The sequence below is a fragment of the Dysidea avara genome, chromosome 1 (genome assembly GCF_963678975.1).
Source record: "Dysidea avara chromosome 1, odDysAvar1.4, whole genome shotgun sequence".
Classification (NCBI taxonomy): Eukaryota; Metazoa; Porifera; class Demospongiae; order Dictyoceratida; family Dysideidae; genus Dysidea; species Dysidea avara.
The window spans coordinates 60,109,281-60,132,889 of record NC_089272.1 but is presented as its reverse complement, the minus strand read 5'-3'; the positions used below and the strand labels follow the sequence as shown (position 1 = coordinate 60,132,889).

The 23,609-nt window shown below is 38.9% G+C and overlaps 2 protein-coding genes across 4 annotated transcripts; one reads left to right on the top strand and one right to left on the bottom strand.

Annotated features, from left to right (window-relative positions):
• The first annotated feature begins 52 nt into the window (after positions 1 to 52).
• Positions 53 to 21,491, top strand: LOC136238985 (cytochrome P450 4F6-like). 3 transcript variants are annotated; one of them, XM_066029722.1, is made up of 16 exons: positions 57 to 109; positions 157 to 362; positions 13,532 to 13,679; positions 13,743 to 13,787; positions 15,415 to 15,542; positions 15,850 to 15,974; positions 16,025 to 16,087; positions 17,580 to 17,709; positions 17,764 to 17,829; positions 17,877 to 17,964; positions 18,690 to 18,798; positions 18,865 to 18,995; positions 19,057 to 19,121; positions 19,182 to 19,264; positions 21,052 to 21,117; positions 21,214 to 21,491. In XM_066029722.1, exons 2-16 carry the CDS (start codon positions 183 to 185, stop codon positions 21,320 to 21,322), a joined length of 1,536 nt encoding a protein of 511 aa, XP_065885794.1. In that variant the 5' UTR covers positions 57 to 109; positions 157 to 182; the 3' UTR covers positions 21,323 to 21,491. The 3 variants fall into 3 exon arrangements, with proteins under 3 accessions (XP_065885787.1, XP_065885794.1, XP_065885802.1); XM_066029715.1 differs by having other exon boundaries at positions 53 to 362; XM_066029730.1 differs by lacking the exons at positions 57 to 109; positions 157 to 362 and adding an exon at positions 1,537 to 1,774.
• Positions 8,330 to 11,123, bottom strand: LOC136238956 (serine-rich adhesin for platelets-like). Its single transcript, XM_066029679.1, has 2 exons — positions 10,479 to 11,123; positions 8,330 to 10,421 (listed from the first exon to the last, which is right to left on the bottom strand). The coding sequence occupies exons 1-2, from the start codon at positions 10,801 to 10,803 to the stop codon at positions 9,073 to 9,075; spliced, it is 1,674 nt and encodes a 557-aa protein (XP_065885751.1). The 5' UTR covers positions 10,804 to 11,123; the 3' UTR covers positions 8,330 to 9,072.
• Positions 21,492 to 23,609: the final 2,118 nt, after the last annotated feature.

Sequence of the window (23,609 nt, the reverse complement as noted above, 5' to 3'; positions counted from 1 at the left end):
ACACACAAGTGCAACCACACTGACTAGCTAGCTTTGTGTTGTCGTAGTTAGCCTATAAATCGTTTGTACGCTAGTTCATTTGGATTAGTTATGGTCTAATTGATCTATTGTGAGTACTAAATTATTTACAGTTATACTTATATCTGGAGCACAAAGTTGTAGGGAGTACGTAGCGAAGATCAATGGATATAGCAACTTCACTTCAGTTTGGTTTCACTGTTATTCTAATACTATTCCTTCTGTCACATGTCACTGCTATTGTTCAAATGATTGGTTCATGGATCACTTGGTGTAAAGATATCAGATATCTTTACTCATTGTCTTCTCCACCTAGAAGATGGTTGTCAGGAAATGCTCTTGATGTAAGTATTGCCTGTTAAGGCTAAATATAATTACTGCTAGTGATTAGATCACAGCATTGAAATTACGTGATAAAAGCTTATTGCATGCATCTAAAACTTACCAGCTTTACATGTTGAATACTCTAAATATGAAACCAAAGACTAAACTCCAGAAGTAGGCATTAATTGAAAATGACCAGTATGACTTTCAGAACTAATAAAGTAAGAGTTTTTTGATGTGAGTCAACTTTACTAGAAATGACAGTCAAATCATCAGTAAAACCTTTTGCTTTGTGAACTTTGGAGGAACAAATCTTTGGTTCAGCAAAAGCTGCCCTAACAGAAGCTGAAGGTTGGGTGTTAATTGGTTTATCGACTCGAAAGTTCTTACGGTAATGACCAGCAAAGCAGCACTCAACAGCATGTAAATCCACTGACGGCTCTATATCACCATTGTCATAATGTAAACTACAGGAACCATCACAATGATAGGAGGTGACATTAGCTCTGTACCAACCAGCAGGAGAGTCTGTAGAAGAATCAGACCAAAAAACATAAATAGGTACACCAGGCGGAGGTAAATCAGTTGAATGGGGAGCAAATAACAAAGCAGAGTACCCACAATGTTCTGACTTTGAAAGGAAAACAAACAATGGATTGATAGCTAGGTTAAACAAAAGGGGAGACAGTGGATCTCCCTGGAACACTCCCCTATTAATATGGAATATTGTTGTGTTCCAATCAGCTGTGGAAACATAGGCACAGAGATGAGAATAGCAACTGATAATATATGAAATAAAAGCAGATGGTAGCTCCAAGTATTGTAGAATATCGAAAAGGTACTGATGGCAAACTGAACCAAAAGCATTTTTCAGGTCCAGAAAAGACATAATAATGGGCTTCTTGGAAGACCTAGCATTGGCTAACAGGGAGTCAATACTAAAGATGTGTTCCATTGTGCCGTTGATTCTATTGTCCATCACTGCATGGAACTGCAGAAACCCAACATATAAATTATAATTGTGCAAACCTTAGTATCAAACAGTACGGTAGTAGCTACTGTTTAAGTAGGGTTTGCATCAAAAGTAACGCGCACCGCCAAAAATACCGCTTTTAAAAATCCAGCTTAGTAACTTCTTACGCGACGAAAATCACCTATACGGAATAATAGTCCATCTAACATCAAGTGTAGCGTTAAGGGTGCTCGCTGATATTTGAAGCCGTTTAAGTGCCAGCCCAGAAACCACATGCGGCTATTGCATCATAATTGGCATTACTACGCATACTTGTAGTATCCGTGTTAAGCGGACATGTTTTGCGCCAGAGAACACGAGGAAGAATAGCATGTTTTTTCGCTTCAGAATCGTCACTGAAGTGTTAGCAAATGATTGTCTGATGGATCAACAGTTACACTAACATGAATTAATCTAAAAGTAAGTGTTATTTAAGGCAACAAGTGTGAACGCACTTTTCACTTGTAGGCAACATGCGTTCGCAGGGGCGGATCCAGAGTTTGGAAAGAGGGGGGGCACCTTTCTCAAAAACAGTTGAAGACCAAAAAAACTTACTGAAAACCAGTTGAAGACCAAAAAAAAAAAAGGTCGCAACAATAATAGCTAGTTATCCTTACCAACTATATCACGTCTGTTACGTAAAATAAAATCCTATTTATAGCTTCATAGGTAAGCTACACTGCCTCATGAACATTGTGACTACTTTATTAGAGTAATTGACTGCTCTATTAGAGTATCTCGATCTTGTATGCAATTTCGTGAAGGGGGGGGGGCATTTGCCCCAAATGCCCCATCCTGGATCCGCCACCGGTTCGTGCCTTGTTTTTTCGAGTGACAGGGTATGCTGGTAGTTAGTATTGTAATTGTAAGCTGCTTATGTAGGGGACAATGTTACCAGCTGGAATCACAAGGCGTTACAAGCTGCTGATGATGGCGTGCCTAGCGTAACCTATCCAAGAGCGACTTGGAGACTCCAGGCGGAGCAAGAAGCTGTTCCTGTGTGTGAAGAAGAGAAAACAGAGCTTTTTGTGTTTAGAACAGCGTTTATGACATGTTATTTTGAAAAATTGGTGATTGCGGTCAATAGGAATTTGTGCATGTGGTTATTGTATCAATAATGTTGGGCGCACGCAATCTTTGCACATGTTTACTAAAAATAAAACTAGTTTTTGAGTGATAGCCGTGAAGGCTTCAAATTTTGTAGGGAGATTCGCTGATAAATTCTCCAGAGGTCTATGTTTAGATTTTGTCCGTAGCGTTATGGCTTCATGAGTTACGGCACCGAGAACATGAGGTTTTGAATGGTGTAGCACACTTTTAGTACTAACTTAAGTTCTATGTACACTGTGTACTAATACTAAACATAGAGTTGTGAGTTATAAGCTGAAGTTTGTTCAACGTGCAGTGGTTTCCAGTGCGCTACTGTGAAAAATGGAGAACTAGTTTCGATTTAAGCGCTTCATAAAGAACTACGCATAGTTATAAAATGGTATAGGCTAGAAGAATTCTGTTTGGTTTGTGTTGAAGAGAAAGAGAAGCACTTCCAACGTAAGTAGCATATGGATTCATTTTATACATTATGTGAGTATAAGCAACAATACAAAAATTGCATGTTGTATGGCTTCAAATAGTCGCGAGCACCCTTAAAAACAAGAAAACACTTACTGGCGGCTGCATGGATATAGAATTTTTTTTTATATCGTCAAAACTCGAAATTCCGTCTCACTCACCCACTCGCTCGCTCTGTAACGAATATTTTGGTCCGGGTCAAAAATTGGTCCAGCCGGACCATTTTCAGTCGACCAAATTTAGTCCGCCCGGACCATTTTTAGCATCCAAAATTGGTCCGACCTGACCAAAATTGGTCCGGCCCAAATTTAGTTGGCCACATGCACCCCTGACCACTCAGACCAATATTGGTCGACCAAAATCGATCCGGGTGGACCATTAACGCATGCAGCTAGCTATTAGTTGTTTGTGACGGATCAGTGGGATCACTGCAGCCGACTTAGCTATAGCTATTCTCATTTATCAATCTCGAATACTGAGCATTGCAGGCACTATCACTGCATGCATGGATTTGTGCTAAAGGTTACCAACAAGGGTACGGATCACTGCATGGGATCAGCTAGTTGCATTGGAGTTGCTTAAGATCGAGATACTCTAATAGAGAAGTCACCTATAACATTCATCAACAAGCACTGATCCAGAAATAAATGAAGGTGGGTGGCTACCTAGCCTAGTCCATGCAGATTGTAAGTTGAGAGTCCTGAATGTCTATACATCAGGGAAGAGCTGACACTTTTATTGTTTGGCTTGTACGGTAAAGTGCATGCACAGTAACATGTGTACTATGCCCTTGTGCACATATAATGTCTGATCATGAGTTAACATTAATGGTTAGAACAATACACCTGTATAACACCTGCATGTGTACATACTGCACATTCCTCTCTTTTGTATGTGATATGTAGGAGATAATAGCTTAGGCTTGCTCTATTAAATAACTAAATGTAAACTATCATCTCCTACTGATCACATGTCCCCACAGGAATAAACATTTCCTTAAAAGTTATAGCTATAATATTTCCTGTATGCTTTTCACTACTTAACCAACTTAAAAAAATTACTAATTTTCACCTGTGCACATACCAGTATAGGAGATGATATGTGTAGCTGTTTATGACAATGCATGCATGGGTATTCCTAGATTAATTAAAAAAAACTGGCCAAGGGTCAGTTTAACAACAAATTAAATTCTGAGCTATATGCAGAAGTTGAAGACAGGGGCGAATACAGAGGGAGGTCAAAGGGGTCTCTTGACCCCCCCTCCAAAAATTTTTAGTATACCAAGATCGAGATACTCTAATAGAGCAGTCACTCTAATAAAGCAGTCACAGTATTAGAACAGTGTGTAGTGAGCTATTTAAGGATTTTTATGTACTTTATCAGCTATAAATGCGTGGTTGGTGAGGTGGGCAGCTATTGTCAGCTGGCTGTGACCTTTTTTTTTTTTTTTGTTCTCACCTTATCAAACCAGAGACAATGTAGTGCCTCAGTTCATTTTTGACCCCCCTTTCTATAAGTCTGGATCCGCCCCTGGTTGAAGATAAGACATGCATGTTTTAATGATAGCTTTTATATATATCTATACCATCCTCAAGTATAAGTAATCCAGCATAGGCTGGTGATTTCCATCATGTTAATTGCTATAGTTGTTTGTCATGATCAACGCTAACAGGCTGGATGAAAGACACTGCAGAGCTGATGATGCTTGTGAAGTTTATTGAGCATATAAAAACATACTTGGGAAGAATATCTTGATACCTGTGTTTTTGCATACAACATTGAACACCATGAGTCAACTCAGTATTCACCATGCATTTGAGTTGATGTAGCTATGGAAGAAAAGGTAATCCTAAGGCTGCGGTTAGGTAATCCTAAGGCTGCAGCACATGTTGCTGTCAGACCTTCAGTGCTGGTCACTGTAAAGTGCTAATAATAAATACTTTAGGTTTAAGGAAGAATCTCCATCCCTCCTGGAGGAAGACTGAGTGTGGCCCTGACTAGACATTGGGTGACCTGCAGTTCGAATCCTGGGGCTGGAGGGATTTTTTTCCTTACTTTGGCCCCTTTTCTGTTACACCTTTTCAGTCAGTAAGTGAAGTCATTAGGTCTAAGTCCCTGAAATTAGGTTAGGTAATCCTAAGGCTGCAGCACATGTTGCTGTCAGACCTTCAGTGCTGGTCACTGTAAAGTGCTAATAATAATAAAAAAAAATAAAAAAACCTCTACTTCCCACTCGCATAGCTAGCTATTGACGTGGAAAAGAAGAATGCAGAACTTTTATCATCCCACACTGCTTTAAATTAAACCGAAAAGTATTAATTTTGCGACTGTGTTCATCGCTGCATATTTATAGTTGTGACATGGAATTTAGTTTCTAGTTAGCTACTCATACATTTTTCGTAAATCAGCTAGGGAAACGAAGCTATACGCTATTCGTAATATAGTTTCCAGACTAAGTCGGCTGCAGTGATCCGTCACAAACAATTTAGCGTGGACCGACCTGTCCACACAATGGTCCACCCACGGACCAACCAAAATTGGTCCGAGTGGTCAGGGGTGCATGTGGCCAACCAATTTTGGTTGCCAAAAATGGTCCGGCCCGACTAAACTTGGTCAACCAAATTCAGTCTGGCCAGATCAGTTTTGGTACCCAAAATCGGTCCGGCCGGACTGATTTTACCCGGACCAGTATTTCCGTGACAACTCACTCACTCACTCACTACAGTCGCAAGCCTAGAGCCCAAACGAAGCAGCGCACGCGCGGTCACCATTTTACGCCACAACAAAATCACAGGTGGGATGTGCCTTTTGGGGTTCCGACGAGTGTGCGCCCTGTGCGCCTTGTCTTTTCTTTTATCTTTAATCAGGCTGCTTGTCTTTTTCTTCATCCAACGAAACCATAATAGTTATTTTTCAAGAACAGTTAATGATTGGAACTCCTTACCAGTAGATCTTATTGAAGTTGTAGATGCTGACATTTTTAGAACTGGACTACAATCATTATTGTAATTATGTTGCATGTATTTGGGTAAATCTGAGTACACCAGCAGGGCTGACTGCTCAGCAATAATAATAATAATAAACCATACGGAGGCATTAATTTTCCATTTCAACACATTCTTTAGGCATAATAGACGCCACAAAATTATTTAAGGCGCTTAGACTACGCTACTGTACAGCCCCCGACTTTACGGAGGTACCAGTACTCCACAATAGGTAATAAGGTCACGCCCATTCTTAATTCTACGTATTATCGATCTATCGATCGAGACCACGATGAACACGCCCCTTTTACGCTAGCTGTATTTGTGACCACACACCCTCGAATAGCCCCCCCTCGCTCCCCTTGAGGAGGCTATTCGTCTGCACTTGCTGCCGAAGTTATGTCTCCATGCCCCTAATGACTCTGAACGGGCTATGTTTGCTTTGCCAATCCGTCAAGGGGGCCTTGGTGTATTTGACCCTTGTAAATCTTCCCAAGACAGCTATCAGTTTTCCACATCCGTTACATCCCCCCTAGCATCTGCCATCTTAAATCAGCTTTCTTGCTTTGATTCCTCCATCCTACAACAACAGCGTGCTCTAAACAAGAAGCTCTATCCATCAAACGTCAGAATCTCTCTCAAAGATTTTCAGAATTTTTCTCAACTTTGTCCAACAATCTCCAACTGTCCCTGAAACTTGCTGGTGAGAAGGGTGCATCCTCCTGGCTTTCCACTTTGCCTTTGGAATGTCATGGATTTGCTCTCCACAAAGGTGACTTTTGTGATGCGTTAGCTCTCCGTTATGGTTGGTCTCCTAAGAATCTTCCTGTCAGCTGTGTCTGTGGCAGATCCAACAACATTGAACATGCTCTCAGCTGTCCGAACGGAGCCTTCCCTACCATCCGCCACAATGACATCCGAGATTTGACTGCAGAATTAATGTCAGAGGTTTGTCATGATGTATCTACTGAACCTCCCCTTCAGCCCTTGAGTGGTGAATCTCTCTCCCTATACGTACAGCTAACCAAGATGTCGGTGCTCGCTTGGACATCAAGGCTTCTGGATTCTGGGGTTCTCGGTTTGAACCTACTTTTTTTGATGTTAGAATATTTAACCCTTGTGCCCCTTCAAACGGTGGGGACTATTCTACGGAACGGAACGGAACGGAACGGAACGGAATGATGGACTAAACTACGGAACGGAACGCTTCCTCAAATTGAAACTTGCAACTTACCATTGCTGAAACTGCCCTTACGAGTTATCAGTGGCACCTCCAGTGGGTGATTAAACATAAGATAAAAAGAATTAAAGGATCGATTGTGGGTTCTTGTTGGTTGTCATTAGTAACGAAGTATTAATTGTGGGATGAGCTGTATCAGTGATGTTCATCCTTGGTTCATCTACGGATATACCAAGGAGGGCACTCTATGTGAGCTGGTTTGCTCATTTTGACTTTAGAAAACAGTCTGGGCCGACTTTTCAAGTCATATGTCAGTGTACAAATAAAGCAAGCAGGAAGACACTGGTAACAGGAAAGAGCCAGCTGAATTAAAACTTGAAGAATTTTGTGCAGTGTGAGAGGAGCAAATATTTTGGCAGATCGCAAAGGGGCTATATTCTGCAAAAATCACTGAATTGTATGCATGGAGTTATTAACAGCCGGTGCAGTGGACTAATGCTGTATTCAATAGTGAACTGATTTTTTCTGTTGCACAAATTCAAGGATGTGTCTGACTGCTAGCCTTGAATCAGGCCAAATGCCAAAACTCCAAGATCAACCAAATCTCAATTATAAGCCTAGCTATGCATGTGAAACCATGCCCATAGCCACCAGGCAAATGTGATTTGGACCAAGATGTGTGTGTAATTTCAATGTATCTAGTCAGACCGGAAATGGAACACTCACATTAATTACATACCACCTAAGAATCCTAGGATTTCTTAAGTGTAACATTTCACATGCTTCACTTCAAAACAGGTTAAATTTGTTCATCTATTTTCAAGTGATTCCCAGTCCAGCTGCATGGTCCATGAAATTATAGTGGGATTGTATTTGTTACAGTGTGGGCTGCTCTGTGTTAGACCTACTCTAGAGTTGAGATTTCAAGGTAGACTGCCAATGTACCGACACTGTTGTAGCATATTTAAGTGGAGGACAAATGAATACAGTAATGCTAGATTATTTAAGTATACAAATTTTTCATAATGAAATTGATATCCCATTTTGATTTGTACCTCCACTTTGCAACATATTCAAGAACAAGAAGTTACCACCCTTTTAATCTCCAACCGCTGTCATTAAGTAACCAAGATCTCACCAGTCCTTGTTTTTTCCATCTACAATTTTGCTTTGGAACAATAATTATCTAAAGGCTCTAATTCATATTTAGTATTTAAATCTGTAATTCACCTTGTTGTGGTTTTACTAGTTTTATTCTTCATTTCCTTTGAAGTTGTACAGTATAGGTAAACAAAGATAAATTTTCTCTCCCATCTTATTCTAGGACTGAGAAAAATTTAATTATTTGTATACAGGCTCAAAATTGAGAAAATATAAAGCAAGTAAATTAATATTATACAGTCAGTTTGCTTTTGGATATTTAATGTCTCCAACTGTAACAAAAATTCCATGAATCCATGCATGCATCTCATCGCTGGTTGTCTGAACATTCTGCTAGTGATACCTCACTCACTCAATCAATCATATATTCTGTTTATTAGACTGAATAAAGTCATGATCACCTAGACTTTTCCTGTCACCAGTAACTTTCTAGTTAATTTCTCTGTGGATATTATGCTCTGAAACTGAAGAAATTGAGTGGTCTTCTAAACTATTTATCTTGTCAAGATCACCAGAAGCAACTGACATCCAATCAGCTACTGTATTGTAGTAACAAAACTTGCCTTGGTCATGCAATAAATGAATTGAAGAGACCTGCTTGATATATCAGGAAATAGTCAATGCACTGCATGAAACAGCTATTAATATTTTATTATTATCCTATTCCATTTCCTGGAAGTTCCACTGATGAATGCAACTTCAGCAATGATAGCGGCTAGACAAGCTGTAAGTTTTGATTCAGAAAGCATTCCATTCTGTAAAATAGACCCCATCCTGGATTCAACTCACTACTCAGGCTAAGATATCTGACATTATGTAGTCCACTATTCTGTTAATGAATCATTGATGTTCACACAATATTGCCTCCTTGAGGTATCTGACTTGGAGGTACACTGTGAGACCTTGTGTCTCGCAAGACAGTTAAAACAGAGGTGGTTTTGTCTGACTACTTCTAGTCGTCTTTGATAGTCTACTACAGTGGTACACTGATTGGTAGCATGGGTCCCCTTACAATACACACATGTTTGTGGTCCCTTATCTTGACTCTTGTTAGTACGTGGTGGTTTGGAACCGACCACAAAGGCGGCTGTAGAATAGGATTTGTATGAAGTACTGTTACTAGTTTCTAGGATTCTAATTTCTTTAAGAATAGCTGCCATAAGCTGTGAAAATGTCAACTCCGGGGTGGTAGTGTCTCTTGCTAGATTCTGTCTAGTTTCTTTAGGTAGCTTGTTGAGAATAATGGGCACTAATAGATCACCATAGGTGTCTTCTGATTTTCCAAGTGGGGATAGACCACGGGAATGGCTGTTGATGACATCATGAAATGTGCGCAGGCTAGTAAGTGTATTAGATGGACTTGCTACTTCTAATAAAGCCTGCATGTGGGCTGCCACTAGCTTATGTGTTTGACCAAAGCGGTCCTGGAGAATAGTGACTGCATGCAAGTAGTTTTGATCACTAAGGGGGAACCCTTCTATTGTCTTTGCTGCATCCCCATCAACCTGAGCCTTTAAGTAGTTAAACTTCTGTACTGCACTGAGATTGGGATTCAGATGAATAGCTGCTTGGAAGGAATCCCAAAAGGTTAGCCAATGTAGGGGATTACCAGAAAATGTTGGTAGGGTCAGTTTTGGTAATCTGCTTGCGGTGAACTGTTGAGAGTGAGTACGACCTGTTACATTACTACTAGTGGTGGGCATGACCTCTGTTAATGATGGGTTAGCTCTCGGTTCTATTGTGGGTACCCTTGCAAGACTCGGTGAGGTACTAGTACTGAGGTTCAGGGTTGATAATGATGGTAACAATAAGGGATGATCCATGGTAATTGGAAGAGATCCGTACTGACTTGGATTTGTCACTCTTGGTATCAATGGAGGGGGTCCCAAACTATGTATGTAACTCACAGATGGATTCGCAGCTGAAATTGAGTAAGATGGGACCAGCTGAAATGACAAGGTTGAAGTACTAAAAATGGTAGGTGTGAGTAATGGAACTGTTGACATAGCAGTAGAGGTATTAGTTATCGCAGTAGTAGTAGTGGTAGAGACTGCACTAACAGTATATGTAGGTGTATGGGATGTGCTACTTGACACTGATACACTATTAGTGGTACTCACATTCTCAATGTTCTCAATGCTTGTCTCAGTAGCTACAGTCTCTCTACAGTCACCTGATGTCGTATCACTATTGTTATCTGTCTCCGGAATTGTAACTGTATGATCATCACCTGATTTCTTTGAAGATGGCTGGGAGAGCAGTTCTATACGTTTATTCAACTCGTTGATCTTCTCAGCTATTGTGTCTTGTAGCTCTTCTGAATCCATGATTGTGTCTTCTAGAGTGTTGGCATCTTCTATAAGGCCACAAATCTCTTGGTCTATCTTCACAATTTGATCCAATTTCTTCTCAAGCTGGGTGACAGCGGTTCTAAGATACGTGATGGCCAGTTCATCAATCTCGTGCGTTAGAGTGTCCTCAATCTTGTTAAAAATTCTTGTCACGTGGGAGCGATAAGCTCGCCGCGAGGTCTGGAGACGAGTTAATTCCTCCATCGATGTACAGTCCACTAAGGAAACACAAACAGCAAACAAATGTTCGAGTGACTAGGGTGCTTGCCTCTCCGGGTACCGTTAGTAGACGATCTAGTATGCCACGGTACCACAGCGTTTGAGCCTGGGGTTCTAAAGGTTCAAAGTGGACGAGATTTCCTTCACAGCACCAGAAATGACGAGTCGAGTGTGATACGGTTCGCTCCTAGAGCTTCCTAACTCAGATTCCCCAACCACGCACGGATACAAGAATCATTACTCTAATTAAAGCCATCATGCACATGCGCATTACATCATACATTACATCATTACAATAAGAGTTAGTTAATTCTCTACACTCTTCACACACTGCACAAAATTCCTTTAGATTCTGTTTAGCCTGACAGAGTTGATTCAGCTTGTCACCATACTTGTTTCCTTTGTAGTGTAGCTACATACTGCCAGATTTATGCCTATTAGAAAGGCTGAGCCCCAGATTGTACATTGTAAAGTCAAAGTAAGCAAAAACAACTCAAATATTAGCAAAAACAACTCAAATATTAGCAAAAACAAGTCATGCATTAAGTTCCCTACTTGATACATCCGAAGATAAACAGCAAGAACCCACAATCGATCCTTAAGTTCGTTTTATCTTTCTTGGGGTACGTTTGTTTACCAGCTGGAAGTGCCACCGATAACTTGTACAGCAATGGTAAGCTGCAAGCTTCAATTTGAGAAAGCATTCCGTTCCGTAGTTTAGTCCATCATTCCGTTCCGTTCCGTTCCGTTCCGTAGAATAGACCCCACCCTTCAAACCGTTGTAATCCCTATCGCCAGCATGAAACTTCGAAGCGCCGTCAGTATATGAGGAGAGAGTGCGAGAGGTGGAACATGGTAATTTTAGTCCTCTTGTTTTTCCAACTTCTGGAGGCATGGGTGCCTCCACCACTGTGGCTTACAAGCGCCTGGCCCTCCTCCTATCTTGTAAGTGGAAACCACCCTACTGTAGGGTGATGAGCTGGCTTCGCTGTCGTCTTGGCTTCTCCTTATTGCACTCTGCCATCATGTGCATAAGGGGTTCTCGCTCCTCCTCTGGTCATCCCTTTAAGAGTCATGTTCCAGCATCAGTTGACCTTGCACTGGGGAGGGGCGTCTTGGGGCAATTTAAGCCCCATTTCCTTTTTTCTATTCTGTGTTCTGTAGTTTCTGTTTCAGTAGCTCTGTAGGTGTAGGAATAGGCTAAACCCATTTTATAGAACATCTTAGCGTAGAGTAGAGTGTGGTGGATGGGAGTGCCAACTAGGGCCGGTTCTTCTTTCTTTTAAAAAAAAACACACCCTCAAGTTGGTAGGCTGATTCGAGATACTCTAGTCTAATAATCGATTGAAACCACGATGACCACACTCCTTTTTGGGGCAAGCACATCTTCGCAGGCTGACTAGAGATACTCTAATACAGCAGTCACCCTAATAAAACAGTCACATGTTTATAGCTAGCTGTATGCTTTAACAAAATAACTAAACAAACTAGTATATTAAAAATTATAAATTTAAAAATGAAGTAGGATTTCAAGCTATAAAAGTAGTGAAACAAGAGATAAACAAACTAGTATAGCTAATATGCATCATAAGTCAAAAAACCAGAGAATTAACCCTACAACAGTGCAATCATGCAGCTTGTGGACTTGAACTTGCACCTCTCACTCATCTCATTACCACTGTATACAATGGCGCTACCAGCTATCCTGGCCTCCTTTTTATCTTATAAACGTGAGACTGAAGTAACCTCTATTAAAGTAACAAAGATGAAGAAGAAACCAAAGCTACGTAAAGCTAACCCTAACCCAAACCTGTATCGAAGTTTGCCTGCATGTTATGCATAATGATAGCTATCTTTCACTATGTAACCAATCATGCACTGTGCTGTGATACTGGACTTTGCGTGTGTGTTTGAAGGAACAGTGCTGGAAAAGGTATAAATGTCTGTCAACCTCCTAGTATAGTAAGGGTGACCTCTCAGTCTGTCAAGTCTGCAGTGGAATCCCTCCTTGCTCAGTTAGCTACAGAGTACAGTGATCACGGATTTCCTAGGCTATAGGGTAATTAAATTCACGTGTTTATGGATTCTACTTGCCTACTCATGATTTGACACTTTGGGTAGACTTAGACCTCCCATGGGTTACCTACCTGTCTCTGGTATTGTTCAGGGAAGCTGTACAAGTCTGGTTTGACCTTCTTTGCTGAGTCTATAAAAATATATAATAGTGCTGTAGTTGTAGTCTAGTGCTGCAGTATCAGCATTCTGCAGTGTCACAGTGCTAACTTATAGCAGCTTGTTGATTTTCCCCAACTCCCTAAACTCGCTTTTCCTTTCATGGTGACTTAGATGGCTCCTTCAAATGGCTGTTCACATGATCCAAAATTGTTTCACTCTGCCTGCTGTGGGAGTTCTATCACAGCACCCAACAACCCATTACTCCATCCCCTTTATGTTGATACTTACTGATTCCCTTCTCAGTACCAGTACAACCACTTACAATTAACATTCTATATATAGGTGGTGAAAGATATTAATCCCTACTTTGGTGATGAATTACTGTTATGTATTATTATAAAAGAGGGATTGAAATCAGGTAGTAATCTAACCCACACTTTTTGTTTATACTGACTTGTAAAATATCTGATTTCCTTACACTTGTATATAGGATTACCTGGATACATGTGTGTACTGTGCCTATATTATACACTTACAGCTTGATAATTCTTGGAAGTCGTTGCTGTACATGGCAGAAAATCATAAGACATATCCTAACTTGTGTGTGTACTGGATTGGACCATTAATACCTTTTGTGTTTACAGCTGATATTAATATTATGAGAACACTCTTGCATCAGTCAGGAGGTATAGCTGCCATCTGTACTTCATATACATTGCAATAATAATAATTTATATACGTATACTTAGAGGCACCAAAACCACGAACATATTCATTTTTGAAAATATGGACAGGTAAGTTGTGGTATTGTAGACTAAACTATATAGAGACAGTAATCTTTAAGTATTCACTGTATTAATAAAATTAGTTTCTTGTAAATATATGCTAGCTTGATGCTTATTTAGCAACTTTTAAATTCCCTTTATAGATCTAGAACATTCTCTTAGTGTGACTATATACAAATGTGTGCTGTGTGTAACACTTTTCAGAGTGCATGAATTATGAGTTTATTGAATGAATAGTACATGTTAAGTTATTTGCAATTTCCAACAAATAAAATTTTGCATGTTTAATTGTCATAGCTTGACAGAAATGACTTCTTAGCAATTGATGGAATTACTTTGCGAACTCAGCCACTTAGAGCAAACATATAATTACATGAACAAAGAGCCCCAATCATTTTAAGTTAGAAAGTAATAACACAGTGACATGTCAAGTAAACTGTTGACCGCTCCATTGCCAACAAGAGATTGAAATCAGATGTATGTAATGTGGTTGTAGAATAGCCATGGGAACCAACATGTTTGTGAGGTTAGCATGTGGGATTAGCTCAAAGTCAGCCAACTTAATCCTTGATTTTAAAAATCAGTTGTTTTACATTTAAAGCACGGCCTAGTAAAAGAGGAAATATTAAAGTATCCTGGGATGTAACTAATCACTGGACTGGACTACTGGACTGGAACACTGGACTGGACTACTGGACTGACATATTTTTGGTTTTTACACATTCTGAGATTGGTTTTATTGAGTCTAGCTAGCCAAGGGTCTTCAAAAAACTTGCAGCCTGCTACAGGAGTAAGCAAAACCTGACTTCTCACTACTTGTTATGTGCATTTATACACTTCTTAGTATTGTGTTTTGGAGATTGTAATACCTAGCAGTAGCTAACCAAAAATCATTTTACTATATTTGTGCTCCCTATCTTACACTGTATCCTTGAACTAAATAGCTCAGACCCCTGGGACACAACCTATCCTTCCTAAGATAATCAATTGTAGCTAAATTTGTTCCTACATGTAATATACAAACTCATTGCACAACTGTAGAGTTTTTTCTGCTATCATGATTAGTTCTTACATGTGCTGGTTGGCGTACTATAATATGTGACCAAATTTATTAGCATTGTACAAGCTTACTACTATCTCCAATTGGTTAACTATAACTAGCATATTCCCTGTAGCATACTGATAAGTAGTATAGGTATATGTACTGTAGAAGAACATAATAAATAGAAGTGAAATCACTAGAAGTTAGTTTTTGCTTACTCCACTCCTCACACTCATCATTTTAGTAGCAGACTGCAAGTTTTCTGAAGGCCCTTGGCTAGCAGGAATCAATAAAACCAACCTCAGAATGTGTAAAAACCAAAAATATGTCAGTCCAGTAGTCCAGTCCAGTGTTCCAGTACAGTGTTCCAGTCCAGTAATCCAGTCCAGTGATTAGTTACACCCAGTATCCTGTAGCAATACTGTTGTGGAATGAAAACTAAAATATCATGGTTCATATAATAATTACAGTGGTGTATTTCTAGCAAAAATATTGTTATCAACATACTGTAAATACTCAAGCATCAAGGCTATAAAAACCTACAGTTTATTGTGTAAATAGTTTCCAGTATACATTTTATTCTTTTATTGATAGGAGCAGGTCTAGTGGTCAATAGTGGTGCAAAATGGAAGAGACACCGTAAAATGATCACTCCAGCTTTTCATTTTGACATGCTCAAACAATACATACCAATATACAATGAAGTATCCCACAAGTTGATGGTGTGTTATATATGTGACTGGGCCGCTAAAACAGGGCATGTGGGCACATAAAATTTGCTTACTTTTTCAAACTTCCACAACTTATACTTTTTTATACCATCATGCTATGGTCATGGCATTTGGAACCCTTATTCAGGGTTTAATTGACTATATGATACAAGTTACTGAATGCAATTATTTTATTTCAATACTGAGAAATTACCTGTTGTGTGACAGCATGTAGTTTGTTCCCACATGGCCCTCAGGTTATTTTTGCAGGCCCAGTCAGATATTGTGCATACATCATGTGTATAGCATCTGCTAATAGGAGATATGGGGTGATTATGCTGATAGAGGAGAGTCAGTAGAGATCACTAATAACTTAGTGGCATATACACTGGATGTGTTGTTGAGGTGTATATTCTCCAGTAATAGTAACTGTCTAGAGAACAAGTGAGCTTAATATTTGTTTGTTAGCAATATTTGCATTGTAGTTCTTACAGTGATAAGACTCCATTTCTAGAGGCAAACAAAGAACTAGCACAACTTCTTGTAAAACGGTTATAGTAAGTAATATATAACTACTGTATTGCAGGAAAGTTTGGCAGGAGGAAAGTTAAGCAAATTTGGTGAACGGGCAGTGTTTTGCCAAACTAAAATCTGCCAAAGTGTGTTCATCCAATACAAACTAGTATTAGCTATATAGTAACAAATTTGCCAAACCTTTTCTTGCCACTATCCTATTGTGGTGAATTTGTCAAAGTTTTCTCCTGCCAAACTTTTCCTGCTACATGGTATTGTGAATATGCTTGTAGTATTTGATTCAGGGGCAGTTCCAGGAGGGTGGTTGGCGGAAGGTTTGTGAGGTTTCCAAAAACTGTTCAAGCGCAAGATTGAGATACCATAATAGAGCTAGTTACGGTCAAACGTTCATTATTATAATAGCATTAAAATTGATTGGCTGCTGTCAAATTCAACTTCAATAGCGAACATTCAAAATTACCTTTAGAGAGCAACCACCTATATTGGCATGCTTCACATGGTATTGTGCTTCTCACTGCTTAAGGTACAGGTGTATATGTGCCTTCCTTTGTATATAATTTTGGCTATAATGCTACTGTATGTACAGTAGTTAGGTTCTAGCATCACAAAAAAACTCTGGGTATTGTTGAGTAACCAGTCACGAAATTTCCTGGAGTGGTAGTGTTCACCAGTTGATATTATTTCCAGGATTATGTCCTTCTGTGTGTGTCTTTTTTCCCATGATAATTATGAAAAATTTGTGTGTCTGCACGTTTTCCCCACCTCTTAAGCAGAAAGTACTAAGAGAAAAAACTTTTGCATAGAATGAAGGCTTTGTGTTAATGTACTGCAAAATGACTTAATTATTATCTCTGTACAACAAATCCTGTATGTATATATAGGTATTTCTTCATGTCTACTGGACATGAGACACATACAGCATGATATCTACCATTACCATTTAGAAGTTGTCAATTCTGAGCAGTTGTACAGTTTTCATAATTATATAAATTCTGTGTTACTTCATACATACATGCTTTTTTTATAATTCAATTTTGATAACTATAAATGCATTCCTTAATAGTATTTGTGACCGGGCCTGCAAAAATAGGGCATGTGGGCACAAACTGCACCCTGTCACACTACAGATCATATCTCACTACTGGAACAGAATATTTGAAATCTGTAACTTGCAATTGCATCATAAAAGCAACTAAATGCTTACTAAGAGCTGAAAATTGCATTTCCATAGCATGATGGTATAGAGTGTTATGAGTGATGGATGTTTGAAAAAGTAGGCAAAAATCTGTGCCCACATGCCCTGTTTTCGCAGGCTCAGTCACATTTATGAACAAAGGCTATTTAATTGTATGAATTAGTAGCTTATAGCAAATCTATGCTGAGAGCATAAAAGTAATATTCTGGTTTGATTCCTATACTGAGAAGTATAGTTATTCATTAGTGCATTATTACTGCAATAATTTGGTACACCATTAACGCAAATGTAGGAATTTTCTAATTCTTGGTCACATACAGTAATCCACTCCTCATCTTCGACTGGGTATACTTCAAAACTGCTGATGGTCGCAAATTCCTCAACTATTCTAAAATTGTTCATAAATATTCAGAAGATGTGATACTACAGAGAAGGGATGAACTGTTGAAGGTGACAGCTACTGTATGTCTTCTATTAAATATGTCATGATGTGATGATTTGTAGAGTTCACCAGGATCACAACCAAAGAGAAAGTATCAAGATTTTCTTGACATTCTACTTTCTACAAGGGTATAACATGTACATGTATTTGCACTATATATAAACTTACATTTGAGGATGAGCATGGAGAGGGATTGACTGACACAGAGATCAGAGAAGAAGCGGTTAATTTCATGGTTGCCGGTCATGACACTAATGCATCAGGTATGCTGTGTCACTATAGAAAATATGTGAGAAATGTCAACTTAGTGAGAAAGGTATTCAATTATACAACCCCATCATTACTTAAACTTTGGTGACCACGATAAACTTTATTGTAAAGCACTGTTCTCCAGGTATTATGTATTTTCTTAATGCTCAGTGTTGCTGTCCTACTCTCCTTGGTGCTTTCAGGAAGGTGTTTAAGAGCGCACGCTGTGCAACATTTAGATTTCACAAAAATTGTTATGCAATACACTATTTCAGGCGCTGATCCAGGATTATTTAGAAAAGGGTGGCTAGGAGCTTTGGCAATTCATAGCTTTGACATTCCACTAAATATTGATAACATCCAAGGAAAATGTGCGGTCCTTCTATTCTGTATGATTAGATTTGATTACCCCCCCCCCCCCCACCCCTGGATCAGCTCCTGTATTTTATCTGTATGCTCTTGTGATATAATTATCAGTACAAACACATTCACATGCACACATATGTATATGCTAAGTAGTAGTGGTTGTAATTAGATAAATTAGTCTTGTGGTCTCCACAAACGTTGTACCTATTGTGTGACAGTTGTTAATTGTCATAGCTATTAAGTCGTGCTGTCACTGGGTCATTATTGGTGTCTATTAGAGGAGAGGCCATTGCTACAAAAGTTACGAAATGTTCATTATGCAGTGCTCACCTTGTCATCTGAAATGTCTGTCATTGGCATGTGTTTATTCCAGCTATAGGTTGGATCTTGTACTGTCTGGCTATGTACAAGGAGCACCAGGAGTTGTGTAGGAAGGAGATCAGAGAGGTGTTAGCTGGAAGGGACACTGATGACATTACATGGTGAGCTATATGTTATTCATTGCCATCATAGTTATTAATTTATGTGTATAATATGTATGCTATTAGCGAAGACTTGTCCAAACTCTCTTATATTACAATGTGTGTTAAAGAGACAATGAGGCTGTACCCAATTGCGCCATATGTGGCAAAGCTGTCATCAGAGGATGTCATAGCTAATGGACAGAGAATTCCTAAGGGTAAGTTTGAATGTATATTGCTGTAAGTCTATACATACTGTTGTGTCTTCCATATACACAGGAACATGGTTGGGTGTAGGTATCCATGCCATGCATCGTGATCCATCAGTCTGGAATGATCCAGAGGTCAGTATATAGGGACATTGAGTACCATTTACATACTTTGTCTCGTATATATATCTTCAGAGATTTGATCCGATGAGGTTTAGCACTGACAATAGCAAGAAAATGGATCCCTTTACATTCTTAGCATTCTCTGCTGGACCGAGGTATGTACATACAGTGTAACAGTGTATGGCAACATGGTATACATGTATTAGACCTGTATTAGTTTACAAAGAGTATTGATACTGATAGTTGAAGTTTTAATTGATTAGTTGAAAACGTGGTCTCATATATATACACTCTGAGATAATATAAAACACAACAATTGTGCATTTACCTGGCAACACACAACAGGGTTTTAAATTGAATATAACAGTTGTACTGATTGTGTATAATTATAGGGTTTGTTTCTACTAATTAACATTACATTTCTTGTTTACAAGTAGTTGTCAAGGTACAATTTGAGTTGTAGTCTAGTTAGATATCGGAACACAGAGCTCTATGTATTTAGTAACCCTCATGCAGACCCTATAGATTGATTGATTGATTTATTATTATTCTCTTGGGAGTGGTGTAGCTAGCCCAGAAGGATTGCCTGGGCACCATTGTATGTGTACAAGCTGCATCAATCAGCATGCAAAGCATGCTGCAGCTAGGGGGGTCTGGGGCATATGCCTACCAAGAAATTTTTTGAAAACTTACTGTACATGCTGAGATTCAATTTGGTGGCATTTTGCAGCTAAAATTTTTCATCTCTAGTAGGACACTAGCTGTACAAATTTTTTGTTCGCATCATAATTATTAGTTACGTAGCTGTAGGAGGCTTCATATTGCACCTCGTATATCACACAATTTAGCTATAGCTAGCTACGTATATGATGAGTACCTGAGTTGGTAGGGCACTGGAACTGATTGGTTGGGCCTGTGCCCTACCAGTACCCATCTTAGCTATGCCACTGCCTCTTGGTAATCAATATGAACCATTCTTCCTCACCAGAGTTAAAACCCATACGTACAGCACAAACCGATACAAAAACAAAACTAGATACACATACACTAATTACAAACACACATCATTACTTAAATGCATAGATTTAACACAGTCAGCAAGTTCAGGATGAGTCATTACAGGAACATGTGTAGTAGCACCCTTGTAGTAGCACCCTTGCTTCATTCAGGCACAGTAACATGGGCCATTCTGGCTACTAAATTCTGAAACCCCGTGTTTTGAAGCCTAACTGTTATTTCTGGCACTACGAGAACAATCAGCTAGGAAGGAGGGAAGTTATACTAAATTTATTTTGTATAAGCCTATAATTGCACACTCCATCATCCTGCTGAACAATACTTGTTTTATACATGTTCTAAATATTTTATACTTCCACAAGTGTAACAGGACTACAAATAAGCAGTGAGAGTTTAGAAATCCCTCCATTATAACAGTTTTGTGTTGAATGTAGATATAACTGGGTGTTATAGGGCGACCGACTGCTGTACTTGTTTCATTCTGGTATGAAGCGTGTGGCAAAACTCACCAGAAAACAGAAACTTTGTTCAATTTTCTACCAGTGAAGTATAACAAAGTGGGAACTAAGTTCTATATATGCAGGTAGACAATGGGAATCAAGGAATAAAATTCCATTCATGTAATCTTTACGTACATATGTATGTATTTATATCGAATTATAAATATCTTAATGATTTTTCTTTACACTTGCTGACTGATTTTGTGAGTAAGAGAAATGGTGAACACCTCTGAGTGTGACAAAAATAATAATTATCTATCATAATTGCAATGTGCTTAGTATTATCTGTCACACTGACGTGTTGTACCACATAGCACTATTTTTATAACTATGCTACATAGTACGTAATATTATTCATATGTATAATCCATTTGCATGTGTACAGTGTAAGCACTAGCTCTCACTGTGTGTTTTATATTGTTTAGGAATTGTATTGGTCAGCGCTTTGCCATGCAAGAACTGAAAGTTACAGTTGCACACATTGTGAACAGGTAAAATATTAATATCACATTCTTAATGTTCATAGTTTATTATACGTAAACCGGTGTCACTTTGAGCTTATATACAGATCTTATTGTTATGTGTAGGTTTGTGCTAGAAGTGGATACATCCCACATTGTGGACCCATATTTCCATACAATATTGAAAGCAAGAACTGGAATCAAGTTGAGGTTGACCTTTGCACCAATGCAGTGATGAACATACATGTAGCTAGTGGGCCATCCTTTTGACTTAACCCCTGGACTCCTAGCTGTAGTAACAAAACTATATGTATTTTGTGTGAAATAACCATTATGGTAATTGTGATTGAAGAACCCTTTTTATTATATTCATCACTTTAGCTATATGATTTGTTTACATGTCACTTAATGTGCCTATCAAAGTATCGATCTGCATAATTATTGGTATGTGCATTTCAGTATGTACTGGGTATGTGTATACGCTGGGTCACTCTGGGATTGATAGAACAGCCTTGGCTATAAGTTCCAGAGATTAGCAAATAAATCAAATGAAGACGGCTGATGTCCAATAAAGCTACATGTCACACACAATGATCATCATTGGATGGAATATTTACAGCACAACAATTACAACTGACATGTATACTGAACACTTATGAAAGAAAAGGAAGCTTCTCTAAACCATCACTTCCTTAATCGCACAATGGTGCATAACCATAAGGTAAGTATACTCCAAAAAGCCCATTACAGAAAGGAGCTGGAGCAAAGCACATTGTCCTACTGTAGTTGATTCAGTAAGTGGACTTAAATCGGTCACCTCTTTAATTTATGGCAGCCGTCTCTAATAGATCACAATCATTTCCAAGGTGTACTTCATGACTTCATTAATAAGGCCACCTGATTATAGTGACCATGTCATGCAGGTCCCAAACACAGCTAAGACGTACTTCATGACCTCATTATAATGACCATGTCAAGTAGGTCCCAAACATATCTAAGGTCTACTTCATGACCTCATTAATAAGACCACCTCATTATAGTGACCATGTCAAGTAAGTCCCAAACATAGCTAAGGTGCTTCATGACCACATTAATAAAGTTACCTCATTGTAGTGACCATGTCAAGTACGTAGGTTCCAAACATAGCTAATGTGTACTTCATTACCTCATTAATAAGACCACCTCCTTATAGACACCATGTCAAGTAGGTCCCAAACATAGCTAAGGTATACTTCACGATCTCAGTAACATGGCCACCTCATTGTTAAGGCCACCGATTTCATTTGTTTACATTTGCACCTTACAGTGGTTCATGCTTGTAACTAGACAGCAATACAGTAATGCTGTAGGATAACTAAGGTATTCATAATTGCCATTGGTGTTTTGTGTACAGTATGTACAGTACTTGCAGCAGCTATATTACATCACCAGCAGCCGTGGCACAAATAGTCCCTTTTATTTTATGGTATTATTGTAAGGAATGCTTCAGGTAACTATGACATAATTATTTCCTCATTTGTGACCAAATTTGACACAACAAGGCTTTGACACACATCCACTTTTCTGACTTTAACAAACTGTAACTTGATTATTCAGTAAGCTATTGACCTTCAATTTTCACACAATTCTTCCATAGCATTGTAAAATACTAGGTCAAATTTGAAACTAATGGCATACTCCAAACATTGAGTTATGATGCTTCAAAGCCATAAGAGTGGATGTGTGTGGAAGCCTTGTTTTGTCAAATTCTGTCACATTTTGTCATCAAGAGTTTCACAAGAATTCTTCTCAAAAAGAAATTTAACTTCAAACAATTTTTGCATTCATGCAAGGCTGTGATGTAACAAACTGGACTTGTCTAATTATGTCATAGGCAGCTTGTCAAACATGGACTTGCCAAAATTAATATAGACTTGACCTGTCCAAATATGGACTTGTCATGACAGCAGTAGTGGTCAGGGCAGTATAAAGTTCACCAATTAGTGGAGCATGCATTAAAATACCACTTACTTGTATATATGTAGTAGCAAACTTTGGTCTGCAACAATGTTAGCAGTTTATTACATTGCAACAGCAATCTTCACTAAGGAACTGGTGATGGCTACTGATTAATGTAGTAAGCATAGCTTTAAACCACCTTTTTACCCAGGAGAATCTTGTAAGAATATCTACACCACCAATCTTGAATCTCATGAATGGTCAGGATATTAGTGGATCACTGATGGTTCCAGGAAGGTATACTGTGGGATGTCTTATACTGGATCATCTTGTGTGAACATTTACATCAATAATCCTGAAACTGGTAACAAGTCAGGTTACTACCGTATTAACAACACGCAGTGGACTTATTGTAATATGACAGCAAGTGCAATTGCTGCTGGCTTTATTCCCACGTGTGCTGGTGTGGGTGGAGGTTGGAGAAGAATCGAATCATTAGCATAGACATCAGTGCAGGAGATGATTGTCCCAGTGGATGGCATAAAGACACTTTCTCTGGTGTTACCTTCTGTCGTAAGGTCTCA